The sequence below is a fragment of the Ornithodoros turicata genome, chromosome 1 (assembly GCF_037126465.1).
Source record: "Ornithodoros turicata isolate Travis chromosome 1, ASM3712646v1, whole genome shotgun sequence".
NCBI lineage: Eukaryota > Metazoa > Arthropoda > Arachnida > Ixodida > Argasidae > Ornithodoros > Ornithodoros turicata.
The window spans coordinates 122,121,024-122,140,859 of NC_088201.1; the positions used below are offsets into that span (position 1 = coordinate 122,121,024).

Genomic DNA, 19,836 nt, shown 5'->3' on the forward strand with positions numbered 1-19,836 from the left:
TGGATTTACATCTTGTTCCATAGGGTAATTCGGAATTTCTGAACAAGATAATATATTACTAAAAACATATCTCCCCGGATGGCACACACTTACAACGTTGCGACATCCGTGTGATAAAATGGTCATTGAATGGTGTTCATGTCTAAAAAATATTGAATATGTACACCTGTAGGCTGTAAAAAATTTCCTGTTGTTGGCGACATGACATGTGGTACCATGAACAAGAACATATATTTAGTTGTACAGCACTTTCTTTTCTTTCAGAATGGCATAAACTGTAGAAGGCAGCTCCTAGCATGTGCTCCTGTGGAGTAACCTGTTCATAATGTACAGCAAGAGTATGTTCACAGAATGAACGAGTAGCGTGCTGCTTGAATACTGGGATTCAATATATATTACAGATACAAACATTCATGACACACTAAGAGTAGTATACGGTATACTGGGACTGACGGCCTAGTGAGTACAAGGAGCGTTTATTGACCCCTGGGCCGACTTCCCTCGCGAATTTTTTTCCAGCGCGTGCTGGGTGGCGCGTGGGCGGAGGGCTGCCCGTGAGCTTATAACATGCCTATACACGCAAAGAGGAGACGTACACAAAATTATAAGTTGAAATATATTTAGTAAAGCCAATTATATTCACAAATGCAATGGATAAGCAGTAATATATACATAATAATAATGCATAATAATAAGACAGTACATGCAATAGAAACTATAGATTAAGAATATACTGACTCATTACTAATTTCACAGCTTCCACGTGGGTATGACTCAATGGCATTAAAGAAGCATTTCTTATCATCATATGGCATGAGGGCAAGCTTAGTTGTTTCCATCGTGTTGGCGCTTACGACATATGGTCCTTTGCGGGTGACTTACCTTCGCACTATTAAACAAAACATCTTTATACACATTATGATGCAATTCCTTACGAGCAATACTTTTCTTAACACCCTTTGCTCTACCAATTTGACTATTATCACTCAATCGGATGGAATACATTTTTGCTTTCAGAGCAACCACCTCTTCAATTATCCTACCTCCAGTCTCATCTTTGAAGCGGAACAATGCCCCTTTATGTTTATTACTATAGAGGGGATAATCAGTGGGATAGAATGAAAGATCGAGGTCATCGTGTGCAATCTTTCCAATTTCCTCCGCATACTCTGACGTATGAAACACAACAACGATAGAATCGGTATCCGAACACACGATGGTAATGCGGCAATTCAATTTTTCCAAGAGAGTGCAATAGGCAAATTCATACATGATCAACTTACTATAATTTAAAATACAAAAAACAATCTAATCTGGAGTAGAAAGCAAAATTGTTTCCTTCCTTTTCTTCATCTCATACAACACATAATTCTCTGAGAAAATTTCAAATCGAATACAGTCGTTTGAAGAGCTATATTTTTCAGCTTCTTCTTCGGTGAAGGGTATCTTTATTGATCTGAATCGCGTGGGGGAAAGTAACGTTCTCCTAGAAAGGGCATTACAACTTAACTTCAGCATCAAAGTATGTTTGTGCTGCAATTCATCGCTGAATCTTCATTTCAATGTACGAACGAATGATTGTACCGTGACGAAATTTCAACACTCTGTGAATTTTGCTCACCCGCATAACCAACCTGCAATATTGATTCAGCAAACGATAATGCACAACATACTCTGTTTTATCATTACAAGTGGGAAGTAACTTACCTTGTGCTGCAGGTTTGTAATTCAACTGCTCTTTTAGAGCCAGCTGGTACTCAGACAACTAACTCTCGTCAACCTTTTGCTTCATGGGAACTAGCGGGAAATACCTGGTCTTCTGGTGTAGCTCCAGTGGATAAATGACGTCACACATAAATATAGGCATACTCTGCATCCTGACGATGGTTAATGAAATCGAAGCTCGAAAATTCGTATTCGGGCACTCGCTCGAATCTTCCAATAGGCAATGTGAGTGTTTAACAACAGCATAAGGAGTGTTTGCATCCCAGTATGAGATGTAACTCTGTGGCTTCTCTGGGTCAAAGTTTGCACAATATTTGTTATTGGCAGCAGCATACCTCAATCCTTGCTGGCAAATACCACCTCTAATAGGAGACTCGATGGTTCGATACATATCTCTGTAAGAAGCTCGATCTCAGCCTTTGTATATCTGAGTGCCGCCTGTCAACTGAAACCAGGTAGACTGACAAAGTGCAGCACTTCCAAGCCACATGTCTTCATAGAAAGCTATCTAAAATGCTGCATAACATCTAAGAGGCATCACATTCCAAATAGATCAATGTATATTCCTTCAGTGACTTGCAATGAAAATGATCATGTTTCCAATGCGAAGGCATAGACATCATCACTGATGTAGGTACCATTCAAATAATAATAAAAGCCATCCTTGGCGGGCAGCCATTCTTCATTGTAGACTTCAACACTTTTGATCCGTGAATAGGGGTACACACCATTCCTGGTTAACCGTGCAAATTCATTACCATACACTTGCTGTAGGCACTTAAATCCTTCAATTCCTTCTGACGCTTTTAAACTCTCCACCAAATAAGAAAGGGAACTGTTAAGAAGTTCTGTGTTGTCCCTAACCCAGTAAACAACGAATATCCTGGAGACGTCCAAAATGTGTCGCAGACGTCCAAGACGTCGAGACATCCTATGTACGTCCCAGGGATATTCGTGATTGGATCCAAACTATGTCGCAGATGTCACAACTGTAGCTATGTTTCATGGACGTCACATGGACGTCCAGTCTGTCTCCTCAAAAAATTTTAGTTGTTGGGGATATCCAATTCTGTACATCCCCTGTACGTCCCAAAGCGAATATCTTGGGTACATCGAGATTTGGATATTCTGAGGTGATCGCATCACGAACCAAAAAGTACGTGCAAACAGGGGCTGAATGACGTTTCTCAGAAACAAATGGCGGTCCTGTGCAAGATTGCAGGATTTTGCTCCTTCCAAAACTGACTGTCTATGTTACATTGAGCACTTATTGCGAAACAGGCAGAGATGCGGAATTCTGTGGCACTCTCAAATTTGACTTTCGATGAACCTACTGAGTGTCTCAGACCAAGAGGAGTAAGAAACACAGGCGTTACCTTGTTGCAGAGTTAATACACCACGCAACTCCTCACATGAGTGTTGTTTTTGTGCATATAATCGAATTACACTTAGACAGCTCACCCACCGTTTTGTTTCGGAGGCGAGCAGTACCCTCGAATTCGCGGAAGTTCGCGCGCGACAAGCAATATATAGTATTTGTTCTCTCTTGGAAAGGGAATGCTAGTACCTTTCGAAGCTTTTTGGACTGTGAGCTTGTCCGTTCCTCTGTTTGCTTTATTTAAACCGCTGCGCTCTGCGTCCGTTATGGGAAATACCAGAAACGGGCACAGAGGGGAAACAGGGAACGAAATAGTTATGTGGTGGCCACTCTCTATAGTTACGGGTCCGTTAATGGTGCCGACCCCCCCCCCCCCCCCACACACACACACACCACCACCACCACCACCAAAACTCTCGCAAAATGTTTCAAAATATGTGTTCGTGCGCACGGATCGCAATTGGTGGCGCCAATATCCTCTGGATGTCCGAATGTCCATTAGTTGAGTTAGTGGGACGCCCCGTGGATGTGGAAAAAGCGGGACAAATGGCCATCTAATGGACGTACAAAAGACGTCTATAGGCTCTGTGCGAACCTCCCTGGGATATTCGAATGTCACGCTCAGGATGTTACATGGACGTCGCTGGGATGTAGATGGTTTACTGGGAACTATGAGATTGCCATATTCAACATTCTGAATCTTCTCCGAACTCGTCGCGATGAGCTTGGGTGGGCGCGACCACCTCAATGCATGGAAGCAATGCAACAATGAGCTGATGTCATACTGAAGGTTATGAATGAGCAAGGGAATTTTGCCCTGATTGCTGCAACTGATGTTACATTCGTTGCAAATGGTCGCCAAAAAATTGCTGACACTGCTTTCACGACTATGATCACGGTGTCGAACGTTTTTCCTCTCATCACTAAATAATATACCACCGTACTCACAATGCGCTGCCGCATTATGTTTACGAGTTTCTTCGACTGGGAGCAGGGCAATGACTGATATCGACCACCTTGTGAACGTTATGTAAACATAACAGGCAGTCGACACACCAGGAAGCGACATCGGGTCCTAAATATTTTTCACTTCCAAGTATTTTGGGTCGTTTGTTCTAATTAGAACACAGCAAACGGAACTGATAACATGATTTTGCACGGCACTTCTCACATTGGTGTCAGGATCAAGGACAGGCTCCGTATCAAGTCCGACAACATAGGTAAATGCAAACATATGACCAAATCTGTCAAATTTTAGAACATTTTTCCCAGGCTCTGGAAACACCAACAAAAGCTCATCAAAATTTCTGCACTCTCATTTGAGACACCAAGTTTTCTTGTGTTGCAAATCCCCTTATACACTTTTCACAATAAAATATTTTTTCCAACCAAACAATCTTCTAAAAATTATAATTCCAAAGAAGCGGTTATCACATTCCAATAAGTGTTGTATTTCAAGCACTCATTGTTGGGGCATTTTACATTTGTCAGTGTTCTCTTTTTTTTTAATTCGGCAGGAATTACAGTATCACAACCAATCTTCTTTTTTCAATCCTGTTTACATTCAGTTCGATTTCGGACACGTCCTGAGAGACGTAACCACTACCTTCCCCCTGATAATTTTCGAGGTTGCGCACTAAGTCGCTAATCATTTTATTTAGCGCAACCATTATATCCGCGAGACTATGAAGAATTTTAGGCGACACGGCACTTAAAGAAGCAAAAAGTGTCGTGTCATTGAGTCGCCATCTTGCTTCACCATCAATACTTTCACTCTCGTATAAAATTTTAGTGGTATGGGGTGTTGTTGTAATATGAAGGCTATATCGTGCTGGCAATGTATCAGGTATTCAGATATACTTGACAAACTAGTCGCACGGTGGCACCAACAGGACGTAACGTCCGAGGTACCCTTCAAAGGCCGCAAGAGTTTCAAAGAACCGAAAATACGGTACACCAGGATCAGCCACTGAAACATGTTCCGCGAGATTTTTCACAACAGGCTTTGGGGACAAATTATCAATATTTTGCACAGAATCTGCTGCCGTATCATCATCAAAAACTCCTTCCATCAAAACCTGATCAAATTCTAACCCTCACTCTTCATCAAACAACGCAGGATCTATATTTCAATATATATATATAAAGAGGGGAAAAAAGCCATAAATGACGCTAGACGTGTTTGAAATTCAAACTTACAGATTAAGATGGCTTTTATGGCTGCAGGTAGAGAAACAGATACTCATGGAACGATGCGACAGCACCGGGTGTCACGTGTTTCGCCGTGTTTGCGGCTCGTCAGCCCTGGGTAGCTGCGCATCGTTCGGGATTGGCAAACCAGGGGTCACTCAGCGAGCGATATACAACAGGGAGGGTGACTGAGCACTCCTCAATGCCACAGTGCAAGCCAATGAATTATAAAGAGGGGAAAAAGCCATTAAAGACATAAATAAATGACGCTAGACGTGTTTGAAATTCAAACTGTGTATATCACTCGGTGTATATCGCTCGCTGAGTGACCCCTGGTTTGCCAATCCCTAACGATGCGCAGCTACCCAGGGCTGACGAGCCGCAAACACGGCGAAACACGTGTCACCTGGTGCTGTCGCATCGTTCCATGAGTACCTGTTTCTCTATGTGCAGCCATAGAAGCCATCTTAATATGTAAGTTCGAATTTCAAACACGTCTAGCGTCATTTATTTATTTCTTTAATGGCTTTTTTCCCCTCTTTATAATTCACTGGCTTGTACTGTGGCATTGAGGAGTGCTCAGTCACCCTCCCAGGTGTATATCGCTCGCTGAGTGACCCCTGGTTTGCCAATCCCAAACGATGCGCAGCTACTCAGGGCTGACGAGCCGCAAACACGGCGAAACACGTGTCACCTGGTGCTGTCGCATCGTTCCATGAGTATCTGTTTCTCTACGTGCAGCCATAGAAGCCATCTTAATCTGTAAGTTTGAATTTCAAACACGTATAGCGTCATTTATTTATTTCTTTAAGGGCTTTTTTCCCCTCTTTATAATTCACTGGTTTGTACTGTGGCATTGAGGAGTGCTCAGTCACCCTCCCAGGTGTATATCGCTCGCTGAGTGACCCCTGGTTTGCCAATCCCAAACGATGCGCAGCTACCCAGGGCTGACGAGCCGCAAACACGGCGAAACACGTGTCACCTGGTGCTGTCGCACCGTTCCATGAGTATCTGTTTCTCTACGTGCAGCCATAGAAGCCATCTTAATCTGTAAGTTTGAATTTCAAACACGTCTAGCGTCATTTATTTATTTATTTAATGGCTTTTTTCCCCTCTTTATAATTCACTGGCATGCACTGTGGCATTGAGGAGTGCTCAGTCACCCTCCCAGGTGTATATCGCTCGCTGAGTGACCCCTGGTTTGCCAATCCCAAACGATGCGCAGCTACCCAGGGCTGACGAGCCGCAAACACGGCGAAACACGTGTCACCTGGTGCTGTCGCATCGTTCCTTGAGTATCTGTTTCTCTACGTGCAGCCATAGAAGCCGTCTTAATCTGTAAGTTTGAATTTCTAACACGTATAGCGTCATTTATTTATTTCTTTAATGGCTTTTTTCCCCTCTTTATAATTCACTGGCTTGTACTGTGGCATTGAGGAGTGCTCAGTCACCCTCCCAGGTGTATATCGCTCGCTGAGTGACCCCTGGTTTGCCAATCCCAAACGATGCGCAGCTACCCAGGGCTGACGAGCCGCAAACACGGCGAAACACGTGTCACCTGGTGCTGTCGCATCGTTCCATGAGTACCTGTTTCTCTACGTGCAGCCATAGAAGCCATCTTAATCTGTAAGTTTGAATTTCAAACACGTCTAGCGTCATTTATTTATTTATTTAATGGCTTTTTTCCCCTCTTTATAATTCACTGGCATGCACTGTGGCATTGAGGAGTGCTCAGTCACCCTCCCAGGTGTATATCGCTCGCTGAGTGATCCCTGGTTTGCCAATCCCGAACGATGCGCAGCTACCCAGGGCTGACGAGCCGCAAACACGGCGAAACACGTGTCACCTGGTGCTGTCGCATCGTTCCATGAGTATCAATATATATACATATATTGATATATATATCAATATTTATCAAATCAATATTTCTATATTTCGTTTGGATTGTTACCTTCCTTCTCCATAGGAAGATCTACCTCCTCAATGTAATCATACCGGCACATTCTACAGCGAGGCACTAGAGTAGACATTCCAAAAATTAAAAAAAGCAACCTATAATAAGCAAGAAGCAAACTTACTCTGCAAAGATCGCGGCAGCGAGTCGAAGGATTTGAGCAGAAAAGAGCACAATTTTTTTGGCAATGTAACAAGCACTGCAAACAGGGCAACGGAACTTGGTGAAAAAATCTACCCAAAGGTTACTATTTCATAGTAAGTGGGGGCGGACCCGAAAATTGTTTATAGAAAATTTTTAACCAATAGCATACTGCAGAAAACATAACCAATAGGAAACTGTTCGCACCCTTTCCAAATGTATTCTGTCCCAAGTCAATGATGGAAACATACAACTGCTATTCACTCTACCTAGAGGACTGTGAGCTTACGGCTTTTCTTATCACTTTCCGACTACTTTAGGGATTTTTTAAATTTTAGATTACGAGTGCCTCCTGACAGGCGATTTGCCCGTTGTCCAAACATTGAAGACGCCACCCAGAAGTTCCTTTATACAAAATGGTGAGCATCTGAGACGATGTCGTTGCGGTGGACTGATTACAACGAAATCATCAGACTGGCTAGACCATGATATCAGGCCATATCTCGGATGCCACACCAGCTTGGATTGAGTATGAACTCAGCTGAGAGATTTCATTTGACTATACAGTGGTTGGTGTACAAGGACCTCATGAAATTAAACTCGTACCTGAATTGCAACCGACCAGAGAGCGACGTCACACTCATCTTGCGAAGTTTACCTCATCAAATCAGCACAAAACGCCGGCAACTAAGGAAGAGTCTACGAAAGCTTGTCGCTGTGAAATGTACTTGTTAAGATGCTATCGAGATGGTGAACATATTTCAACGCTTCTTATAAATGCCGGTTTAACAAGACCAATCCTTCGTAATTATTACATTCAACATTCGGACTACATCGTCCAGCGAAGGGAAGACGGCTCTCGCAAGATAGTGAGTCGGAAGGACTATCTTCAAAGAGCGTGTTCATTGAAGAAATAAAATGAGACCGTTTCTCTAAACGAGGTATTCCTCTTCAATCATATTTATTACCTTGAGATCGTTGCGTACAAGGTTATTGTCAAATAAGGACATAATGCTTTTGTTTGACTAATTCTTACAAATACGAGAAGCATATACGAAGCGAAGACGCCGCAGCAGGAGCTGTAGTGACTCTGTATACGTTTGTCACAATATTCACCAATAGCTAGATCTACGAATGCAACAACTCAGGGAAAAGAGAGAGAGAAAAAAAAAACAATTTTCCGTGAGTTGTTGCATTCGTTGATTTCTTTGCGTTGAGGCTTACATGTTTGTGTCATCCCTAAGTGGGGTTTGCCTCAGCCAAATCTCGTTGTTTACGTCGTTTACAAATCGCCCTCGCCGTGTATGAATGAGAGAGTGAATGAGAAAGATGTAAGAGAGAATGGGAATAGCGTGGTTGGTTGTCCGTCCCCCCCCTGTACTTGAGGCACTCAATGCAGAGGCGGAGAGTTTTCATTTTCCCGGAGGGGGCAAGGGCGCACCACGAAGTAAGTACTGTGACGGGGGGGGGGGATATGTTTATTAAGAAAAAAGAAAGAAGGGAAAGGTAAGCCAGATGGATGTCGGCTTGTTATTCCAAAAAAAAGTGAAAGGCAAAGAAAATAAGAAAACAAAAAGAAGGAAAGAAAATTAAAAGAAAAATGAAGAACACAAAACTAAAGCTGAAGAATCACACACTCTGATGGGATCCTATAATGTATGCAGAACTGGTATAGAAATAAGAGGAAGGGAGAACAGAAAAAACAGAAGAAAAGAAAAAAACAGAGAACGTAAATAGTGAACATGTGCAGAACTGAAGGCATCACGCCTTTGAAAACTGAATGCAAAAAGAACAAAATGTATTGAATCCTCGGTGTTTGACCCGAAATGCGCGCAATATAATGAATATGGTCAATGAAATGGAGCAGCGAGAGTTGAACCCGCTCCCAATGAATATGCGTTCCGAAGATCCTACCGTTACGCCTCACTGGCAGCTGCTGGTACCTTTTCGACTGCTTCGTTTCATTTATCTGATTGCTTTGGGCGAAATCCAGGCTATGTGTTGTGTCATCCTCTGTGTTTCTTCGGCTCACCTTCTACTGTGATAATGAGTATGGTGGGCGGATACATAGTTTACAAATTGCAAGATGCATTTTTGGGTTGGTGCCTCTTCGCTCTTTTGACCCGGGCGCGCCGAGCCCGTTGGTGTCAGAAAGGTTGGTGTCAGTCTCTTAGCGGGACTTCCCGGGGGAGGCGGCGCCCCTCCTAGTCCATGTTCCGGGGGGGCAAGCCCCCCTCCCCCCCCCCCCCCCCCCGCAGTCGGCGCCTATGACTCAATGGCTCATGGGAAACGGCGTGCTGGTGTGTTGTAGTGGTAGCATATCTGACCGAAAATCAGAAGACCCAGGTTCGATTCCTGGCGTCAGCGCCTCTTTTCCCTGAGTTGTTGCATTCGTTGATTTCTGGGCGTTGAGGCTTACATGTTTCTGTCGTCCCTAAGTGTGGTCAGCCTCGGCCAAATCTCGTTGTTTACGGAGCAAGATCTAGCAGCTCTTTTTCAGTTGGTGGTAGACCAAAGCTGTCCACATAGATGAATCTATCATTTCGATCCATCATGTACAACAACCAATGTTCTCCCGGGACCTCGTGTGGATGCGTAGTAATGACAACGAAACCTTGTTCTTGGAGTGGCGAAGCTCTGTCGATAGCATAGGTTCCTTGATACGTTCGCACAGTTTGAGACTTCACTGAAAACATTCAACACAAATTCCACACAACCAAATTCCAATTCCAACACAAAACAATAATTCAAGATCTAGAACATCAATGATTTAATCCAAGTGAAATGCAAGGTCAGCATTGACTGTCAATAGCTTGGGGTTCTCACTTCTAAGTATAACCGACACCCCATGATGCAATGGTTTTGCAAATTCAAGTTGAATTCCATAATTTCCCTTGCATATGGGATTAAAGTAACCACCTACGGACTCGTCTGCACTAAGGTATCACTGTAAGATGAATGAATTAGCTTTATAATTTTGATAACATAGCTCGACGTTTCTATCATTCAGTTGAGATAGGAATTCATAATAGCTTCATCTGCATAGATCATTGTCCCAGTCGTACGAGAGTTGTTTTTTATGTCCGTCAATTGCTAGTGTTACTGAACTTACATTGAAATGCTGAAAGTTCAATGTACTCAATTTGAAGTCGCCCTGATAGGCACCGGTTCGTGTCATGACCATCGAGATTCGATCTGGAATGCGACTGGTGTATAGATAGTCAAAAATTCCATCCGCTGAGCCAGCAGATAATGACTTGAAATGCTCTCTAAACCTCGCATAGTATAGCATGCTGGATGTTTCTTCAATATAGACTGGTGAGAGAGGAAAGTAAAGTTACTGACTTTGACTTTACGTAATGACAATACTGCATTGTGTATCTTGATTTGGTGTTTGTGTGTTTCTCCTGGACCAGTCAGTAAGCGATGCATGTCGCTAGCGTGCTCTGCGGATACCCTAACATTCAATCCTGCTTATAATATCCTAATTTGATCTGTTAAATATTTATTAACACGCATGACCACTTCAAATAGTTTGCCACCCCTTGTTCTACAGATGAGTTCTTTAGCAACTCTTGAAGTTGGATAATTTGCAGCATATTCACCTGAATCATAAATATACGAACCACAATCACCTACTTGTCATATATTACCTGTGCTATTATGTCACTGTATTATCCACGTCCATACAAACTGCCCCGATAGTTGTGCTGGCAACCAGGGAGATTCTCAAGATGGCGGAATAAAGAGTATACCGTGAATCTGACGGTGCGTGCTTCTCATCATACACCAAGCAACACAACAACTGGCGACGAGTGCGAACTCCTTCGGGCACATTCGAGCGATGCCCGCAACTCCTCGTACAGCACAGATGTCACCAAGCCACTGACTCCTGAGGCGCTACCGAGAGCACAAGAGGTGAGCAACGAGCATTCGACATGGCGGTCGTACCCACTGCCTTACTGGCATTTCCTCCGTTTGACCTTTCTTCGGATCACACTACTATTGGGGACCGTTGGTAGCGCTGGATAAATCGATTTCAAAACCTACTCGTTGGTCTCAATATAACAAGTCCAGCCCAAAAGAAAGCACTGCTTGTACATTACATTGGGGATGACGGATATGACGTATACACCTCGCTGGAGCCGCACCCAGGTACAGCCGTAACTCAATCCTTCGAAGCAGAAACACGACCCGATGCAGCCTCCACGGCAGATGTTTACGTTACAGCTAAGAAGAAGCTCCACGATCACTTCACGCCTAAGGTAAACAAAGACTACGAGATCTTTCAGTTCCGACGCACAACGCAACAAGAAGATGAGAGCATAGATTTCTTCTATACGCGTTTGCGCACAATGGCTCGAAATTGCTCGTTTGCAAACACTGAAGCAGAAATCAAATCTCAAATTGTTCTCGGCACAAGGTCCACCAAACTCCGACGCTTCGCACTACAGACGGATGCAACACTTGACCAGCTTCTGACGCAAGGCCGCACTTACAAAATTACAACTCGACAAGTGAGGTATTGAGGCATCCATGTCTACAGATGTGCATCGTCTTACACGCAAGAAGTCTCAACGTAGCAGCCCATCTACTGACACGGGAACGTCAACGAGCACGCGTCAAGACAAGCAGTGTTTCAACTGTGGTGGTGCTTGGCCTCACAAAGGCGGAAAAACAGTCTTGTCCAGCACGAAATGCAACATGCAATGCGTGCCGGAAACGTGGCCATTTCGCAGTCGTGTGCCGCAGTACAAACAACACAAGCGAAGACCCGAATGTCGTTCATGAAGTTACAAACCAGAGTGCAGACAGCGAGTCCGGTGATGAAGCCTTTGCACTGTTCCCGAAAAGTTCTAAAGCCCCGAGGGTGATGCTCACTGTCTTCAACAAGGAGTTAGAATTCATCATAGACACAGGCGCTACTGTGAACATAATTAGCTTTGATACGTACAATAGCATCCCGCAACGACCCCAACTTGTCAAGCCCGTGCCAAAGGTCTTTGCATATGGATCGAAGAATGAGCTTCCGTTACTAGGAAAGTTCCGGGCACCATTCTCTTACAAGACTTCGGTGGTGGAAGATACCGTCCTTGTCACAGCAACGCCTAGTGAGTCATTGCTTTGTTTTCGGTTGGCTGAAGCACTTGGGCTCATATCCATTGCTTACAATGTGGCGATAAGCAAAGAAAACATTCTAAGCAAGTACCCCAAACTGTTCACTGGCCTTGGAGAGTTAAGGGAATTTGAAGTTCAGCTCCACATCGACCCTATGGTGCCACCAGTCGCACAGAAAGCACGTCCTCTTCCATTTCACATTCGTGAAGCAGTAGAAAAGGAGATCGACAGGCTGATACAGCTAGATGTTATTGAAAAAGCCACGGGTCCAACAACGTGGGTGACCCCATAGTCGTGGTTCCAAAGCCACACGCTCCTGACCAAGTGCGCCAGTGCGTTGACATGCGCCGCACTAACCAAGCTATTATACGAGAACGCCATACATCACCTACACTAGAAGACGTCGTTACCTGCCTAAACGGTGCAATGATGTTCTCTAAACTAGACCTAAACGACGGCTATCATCAGCTGCTACTTAAGGAAGACTGTCGTCATATCACAACGTTCGCAACTCACATGGGACTTTACAGGTACAAGTGGTTGAACTTCGGAATAAACGCAGCCGCCGAACTTTTTCAAAATACGGTTCGTCAAGTACTTGCGGGCATTCCCGGTGTAAAAAACATCAGCGACGACATCCTGGTATATGGCAAGACCGAAAGAGAACACAACGACTCCCTTGACGCTACCCTGAAACGCCTCACCGACTGTGGAATCACACTGAGTAAAAAAAAAAAATGCTGTTTTTTTTCAGCGTGAGCTAACATTCTTCGGACATATCTTCTCAGAGAAAGGCATCAAACCAGATCCTGCTAAGGTGCAAGGCTTCCTAAATATGCCACCTCCAAGAGATGTGTCTGAGGTCAGAAGCCTTCTTGGAATGATCACTTACTGTGGCAGGTTCATCCCTAACCTAGCCCAGCTAACAGCGCCTTTACGCTCCCTGACAAAGAAGGAACAGAGCATCAAAAAGCACTGGACCAGCTAAAAGACGTGCTCACTCATAGCAGCATCCTGGCCTACTTCGACCAGAACAAAACCACCCATCTCACAGTTGATGCAGGTCCAAAGGGATTAGGAGCCATCCTCGCGCAGGATGGTGGTGACAGAACTCGGTAGTGGCATATGCCAGCCGTAGCCTTACAGAGGCAGAGGAATGCTACTCGCAAATCGAGAAAGAGACTCTTGCTGCGGTCCGGGCCATAGAGCACTTCAATATCTACCTCTACGGAACCTGTTTTGTGCTACACACTGACCACAAACCACTTGTGAATATTCTGACAAATCCAAGTTCGCGACCATCTGCGAGGATTGAACGACTGTGTCTACGAATTCAGCAGTACAGCTTCACTGTACAACACCAGAAAGGATCAGAAAATCCTTCAGATTACATGTCCCGACATCCTGTAGGGCAAACCAACCCCGGGTTTCGAACCAGCAAGGTACCCGACGAGTATGTCCTATTACTGTCAAGAATCGCAGTACCTCGTGCAATAAACACCGAGGATGTCATTAAGGCAACATTGGCCGATGTCACGTGTCAAGAACTCACACAAGCAATTCAAGCATGCCACTCTATGAGGCACGATCTGTGGAATAAGCCGCACGTCAAACCCTACAAGCCTCTAGAGACTGAACTGTCTGTGACGCCACAAGGTCTCATACTGCGAGGCACAAGGTTACTGCCCCCTTCAGGTCTTCAGGAACGTGCAGTTCAGCTTGCCCACAAAGGACACATGGGCATGGTGAAGACTAAACAACTGCTCCGCGAGTCCGTTTGGTTTCCCAAAATGGATACCCTCGTAGAAAAGGCAGTGCGCAATTGGATTCCATGCCAAGCTGTCACAGATGGACCAAAACGCGATCCTCTAAAGCCAACTCCACTGCCTGAAGGGCCATTGGGAAAACCTTGCGATGGACTTTGCAGGCCCATTTCCGAATGGAAAGTACCTTCTGGTACTTGTAGACGAATATTCCCGTTTCCCGGTAGTGGAAGTCGTTCCGTCAACCGCAGCGTCATCAACCATAGCAGTGCTAATAACTCTGTCAGAATTCGGCATCACGAAGCAAATAAAAACTGACAACGGACCTCCTTTCAACTCCTCAGAGTTTAAACTCTTTGCACAGGAACTCGGTTTCCGACATCACAGAGTTACTCCGTTGTGGCCTGAAGCGAATGGAGAGGCAGAACGCTTCATCCAAACACTCATGAAAGCAATTAAAGCGTGCGATGTGGAAGAGCAGAACTGGATGCATGACTTTCTGCTCTGCTACCGTGCTACTGCGCACACCACTACAAAGCTTTCGCCATATGAGCTTCTCTTTGGAAGGAAAATGTTGACCACCTTGCCGAGTTCGGTACACCATGAGACCACGGACACACGCGACGCTACTCTCTCGAACGATACAAGAGCAAAGCAAATGTCGAAAGCACGAGCAGACGAAAAACTGCATACTAGGGAACACACTCTTCAAAAAGGAGATGTTGTTTTGGTCAAACAAAAGAAGAGTAGTAAGTTGACGTCGACATTTGACCCGGTGACTTATATTGTCGTAGAAGTCATGGCAGTCAAATTTCAGCCAAAAGAAATAATCATATCATCACACGGAATGCAAGCTTCTTCAAAAAACTTGGAGCGGAGTACAAGCACACACCTAACATAGAAAATAGCGATGAAGACGACGAACTGCCTGATGACACCAGACGCGACGACCCACAAAACCAAACCAGTAACGATCCACCAGATGATGATCGACACCACGACAGTGTCTCCGCACAGGACTCTGGTTCTCCCAACCGGTACCCCATCAGAAGTTCAAGAGGTGTGCCAGCAGAGAGGTTCAACTATACCTAGAGTTGCAAGAGGGAGAGCTGTGACTTTTGAACCTTTTGTTATCTCGCGTTATCCATTTGTGTTTTCACCTATACTTCTTCCAGAAATCGTTTCTACACATAAGGTGGAGGGAGAATGTCATATATTACCTTTGCTATAATGTCACTGTATTATCCACGTCCATACAAACTGCCCCGATTGTTGTGCTGGCAACCAGGGAGATTCTCAAGATGGCGGAATAAAGAGTATACCGTGAATCTGACGGTGGGTGCTTCTCATCATATACCAAGCAACACAACACTACTGTCCTCTGAAGTGTTTGTGTGGACCAAAGTATCCATCATATATCGATAGGAATTAAGAGAATTTGATGATACTAATCGCTGATTGACATATACATTAATACACTTAAACATCGTAGCTCCCAAATTATTCACAGGGAATACAACATCATCGACTACACCATCCGCCGTTCTTGAAATGGATCACTCCCATCACTAACCAATATTTCCATAGTTAGCTTAATGCACGTACATACTAGAAACATCAAGATCAGCGAGGTTTCTTACATTGCATTCAATCGCACATTCTCCATTGGTAATTGTTGATATCGGATAGAACAATTGATTCTCGCATGATTGTACAGAAATTTGGGTGGGAGGGATTTGAAAAAGCTCACACTGTCCCTTCAAAACCAGTCCGGACTGGGTGTGGACTACGTTGACCAGTGATATGTTTCCGAGTGAATACAACTATCACCCTCTCCATTGTTTTATTTTTTTTCAGGACTTCCCAGACCAATTATCTGGGGTCAGGTCACTTATTTCCGTTTTTCTCGCGACTTTGCCTTATCTCGCAAACACAGAACCCCGAATGCAATTGTAAAAGCAACTGGATAATCATTTTGTCGCGGACGCTTTGACTTGTCCCGCAATCAGTTATTTCCCCATTATCTGAGACCTATGTCTTCTCTCGCGACAACTTATTTCCCCTTTTGTGTTATCTTGGTCCCCATTCCAAGCCTTGGACAACTCCTTTTTCCTATCCGGTGGTGGCGATGGTGAATGTCCCTGCTTGCCGTATTTGGCCACGCCAGAGCGGGCAACGTCATGACTGTCGCAGAAAAAAAGTTACCTTTCCTGTCGTACAAACGAACACAGCAGAACTACGTTATAAATATTCATTCTGCACTCCAATCAGATTGCTTGTCAAAGACATCCTTTCTTCTTTTCCTCCGCATGCCGCTTTCGGCGAAATCTTTTAAGACTTGCGTCTTAGGCCCAGATGCACTGCTTCTAATAGCTTCTTTCATGTGTTGTCCATCTGATAGTTTTCGTGCGAGATTTTTTTGCGGCACTCATCGCGGTCTCCGTAACGTATGGGTGTGCTTTGAGGAGGAGTGGTAAAGCAAACTTGTGCAATGACTTAAAGAATCCACTACCCCTCTGAAACATTGGTCCTGAGTACGGTGTAAGGTTGCCAAATCCATGACCCTGGATTTCGGGGATTTCTTTAAGAAACTATCTTTTTGCCTAGACCTCTGAAGTGGAGAGATCGACCAGTCGTCACACAACTTAATTGAAGTTTATTAAAATAATTTCATTATACAATACCTTAAAATACTGCATGTTCTGGAAAGCATAATGAATGATATTGTCTTCCTTTGCAGAGTATGGGATTAATTTTAATATGGGAAACTTCTTTGCACCTAAGTATGATGACTCGATAATGTCACAATAAACTATAAAATGATGGAATAATGATGTAGGCCTGAAGCGCATGTTTCCACTTGTAGTGTTTGCAAAAGTTGTAACTGGTGCGGAGCCCAACATATTAGAGAGGTATTCTGATAGATGAATGGTTACACCGTCAAGTGGGTTGATCGTGCAGAGCTTTGTGTCATTGCTATATTCAAGTAGAGCTTTGACTTCTAGTTGATTGCATCGAGTAGTAATTTTGGAGTTTCATAGTGATCTGGTGGGAGTTATTCTTTTTGTTACAAGTATTCTTTCTCTAACATCAAGTCATCAGTGTGTTCAAATAGATCTCCGCGGTAATGGGGCGGGGAGGGGATATACGTTTATTTCGGAAGGGTCAGCCTGACCGTTAGGTCGGCTTGCTATTCATAAAACAAAATGGGCTGTATCAGCTTCTAATGTTAAATTATTTAATCGGATAAGACTCTTTAGTTGTTGTTCTGAAATAACAAAGAGACTCTATAATGATTGTGACAATGTTCTCTCGGAATGTTACACTTGCTTGAATTTTGTGTGTTCCAAAAAATCGACTGAATGTCGACTTGATACGACAACTTGGAATGAATGCGATGTAGCCATTCGCTGTAGAAATATAAATTTCTTATGGTATGCATAGCTGCATGCGAAGCAGATTCCTCTCGAAAGTATGTGTCGTGACGCGGTACCTTAGAACCTATTATAGTAGTGCCTTGAATGGATGGCACTCCATTAACGTCTTGTAGGTTTTCGTATGAAAATTTTATTGAACGAACAGAAGGCGTCAAGTGGAACACATATCTACCATCATTATAATTAAAAGTAATGTTCAAGTCCCGAAATAGCTCTAGAAGAGCCATTTCGGACGTTCTGTTAACGACGGCAGTCTCGCAAACCTCTGCAAAGTCTTGTAATCAACTTGCATGACACCATCCTCACTCAGTGGTATATTATAAAATAGATTACAGATGGAGAGCTCTTGTAATCCAACTCCATGCTGTCCACTCAGTTGTAGGGGTGCATTCAAAGCAACTGTAAAGTTGTCTAAGAGTATTTTATGAATATAATTCGGTACAATTATTGGATAGGACGTACATATAAAACTCAAAGCCTGGCGACGTCTTGTGCTCGAACCGAATAACCGAATTAAATCAATTCGCGAGTGAAGTGGGCTCAGGGGTCAAGAAACGCCCGTTGTACACTCTAGGCCGCCAGACCCAGAATATCATATACTACTAGTAAGAAAATTTAAAAAAATCACAAGAGATGCACCAAGCACTGCCACGTAGTAGTGTACTCCGCGCGTACACCATTGTGACACACGCCATGAGGGCATGCCTGTCTCATTAAAACATTGGGAAGCATACAATGCTGTGAGTCCCAGTCAACAGAATATCGTAAACTTAACGTAGAAAATGGGTTTTCAATCCACAAAGTTTACAGTTAACTACAGATAGCCGAGAACGTCGTTAATATGTCGGAAATGTCGATCCGAAAACAGGTTAAAGGAGTACAGAGAGTCATACAAATAAAAATCAGGTTAAGATGTCTGATGAAAGGGTGTATGTCATTTTACCGAGTAGCGCGAAAGGTTTTGACGTGTGCAATTTGTTTCCCAGAAAAAAAAACTCACATAAACATTGCGTTCACCCTCAACTCGCCACTCCGGGTGTAACGAAGAGGAGAAGGTATGATGCCACGTCACCGATGGCGTTACAGGAGGAACTCATTCTGGTTCGCCGGTCGGTGGGGGTCAGCGCCTTGCTTTGCCACCGTAAACCAGTTTTGCCAGTTCTCCCGGAGAATTAGGAATAGAAGGAGCGGCCGAATTATGACCGAGCCAGGAGCAATACTTTTTCAGAACCCCGAACAGCGGAGTAGCAGACCACATGTCCTGGACCGATCAGCGAGCGTGATCCTTGTAGCGTCAGCGCAAGATCCCAGGCAGATCACAGCGGGTACTGCTTTCCACCGCGGCTGCGCACGGTCGCTTTTTGCGACGTACTTTAAATTCAATTTCTGCGGTAATCAATGACTCTGTGGTGTGACTTAATTCGCATGGTGCATCTTATTGGCCTACTTAACAGTTTTATAGCAAGAAAACAGGATGTTAAAATGACTTCTGTGCTACTTTAAATGAACACATACCACGCGTTGGTTAAACATACAGGGTGTCCCAGAAAACATGTCATTGAATTATAATAAAATAGCTACGCCATCTGGAATGAAGCGGTCAACAGCATTTGTTCTTATTGGGTTTTTGCCACCTCGTGATGTGAAAATCATGTATCTTAATTTAATTATGTAAATATTTGCTAACCGAACTCGGAAATTTTCCAACTAAAGGTCACTTTTTTACCCCACCAACATGAAGAGCGTGGCGAATTCACTGAAATTGATGATAACTGACAGTGACATTCACGAGCTATCCCAGTGGAAAAAATAGCCGAACAACTGCATGTAGTAGAGTAGCGGGAAACAAACACGGGCACAAAAGAGAACAGACTAGCGCTTTCTTTCAACACTTAGCAAAGAGGTACATAAACACATTAGTCCACACAGAACCCACAAACAACCTGCCGCCACCATTTCGTTCCGCCGTAGAAATGCTATCTCGTTTCCAGACAGGGTGATCTATACAGTGTCGCCACGCATTCATCTCGCAACTTATGAATTACGTTTGCCTCCACAATCTCCCGTGTCAATCGACAAGAAGACCTTGACACGGAGATCGTGTCTGAAAGCCACGTACATACCCAAATG

At 44.0% G+C, this 19,836-nt stretch overlaps 1 protein-coding gene and 1 non-coding gene across 2 annotated transcripts; both read left to right on the plus strand.

Annotated features, from left to right (window-relative positions):
• Positions 1-9,684: 9,684 nt before the first annotated feature.
• Trnaf-gaa (transfer RNA phenylalanine (anticodon GAA)) lies at positions 9,685-9,755 on the plus strand. Its single transcript has one exon. It is a non-coding gene; the product is annotated as a tRNA-Phe (tRNA).
• A 3,177-nt stretch (positions 9,756-12,932) lies between these two features.
• Positions 12,933-15,361, plus strand: LOC135384636 (uncharacterized protein K02A2.6-like). The gene is made up of 4 exons (XM_064613831.1): positions 12,933-13,148; positions 13,261-13,368; positions 13,844-14,462; positions 15,171-15,361. The coding sequence occupies exons 1-4, from the start codon at positions 12,933-12,935 to the stop codon at positions 15,359-15,361; spliced, it is 1,134 nt and encodes a 377-aa protein (XP_064469901.1).
• Positions 15,362-19,836: the final 4,475 nt, after the last annotated feature.

Bases quoted from the DNA above. Each gene is read 5' to 3' on its own strand.
- LOC135384636 (XM_064613831.1), top strand. From the start codon at position 12,933: ATGATGTTCTCTAAACTAGACCTAAACGACGGCTATCATCAGCTGCTA. The intron at 13,149-13,260 runs GTATATGGCAAG...GTTTTTTTTCAG, and splicing joins ACATCAGCGACGACATCCTG to CGTGAGCTAACATTCTTCGG. The intron at 14,463-15,170 runs GTACTTGTAGAC...CACCTAACATAG, and splicing joins CGAATGGAAAGTACCTTCTG to AAAATAGCGATGAAGACGAC.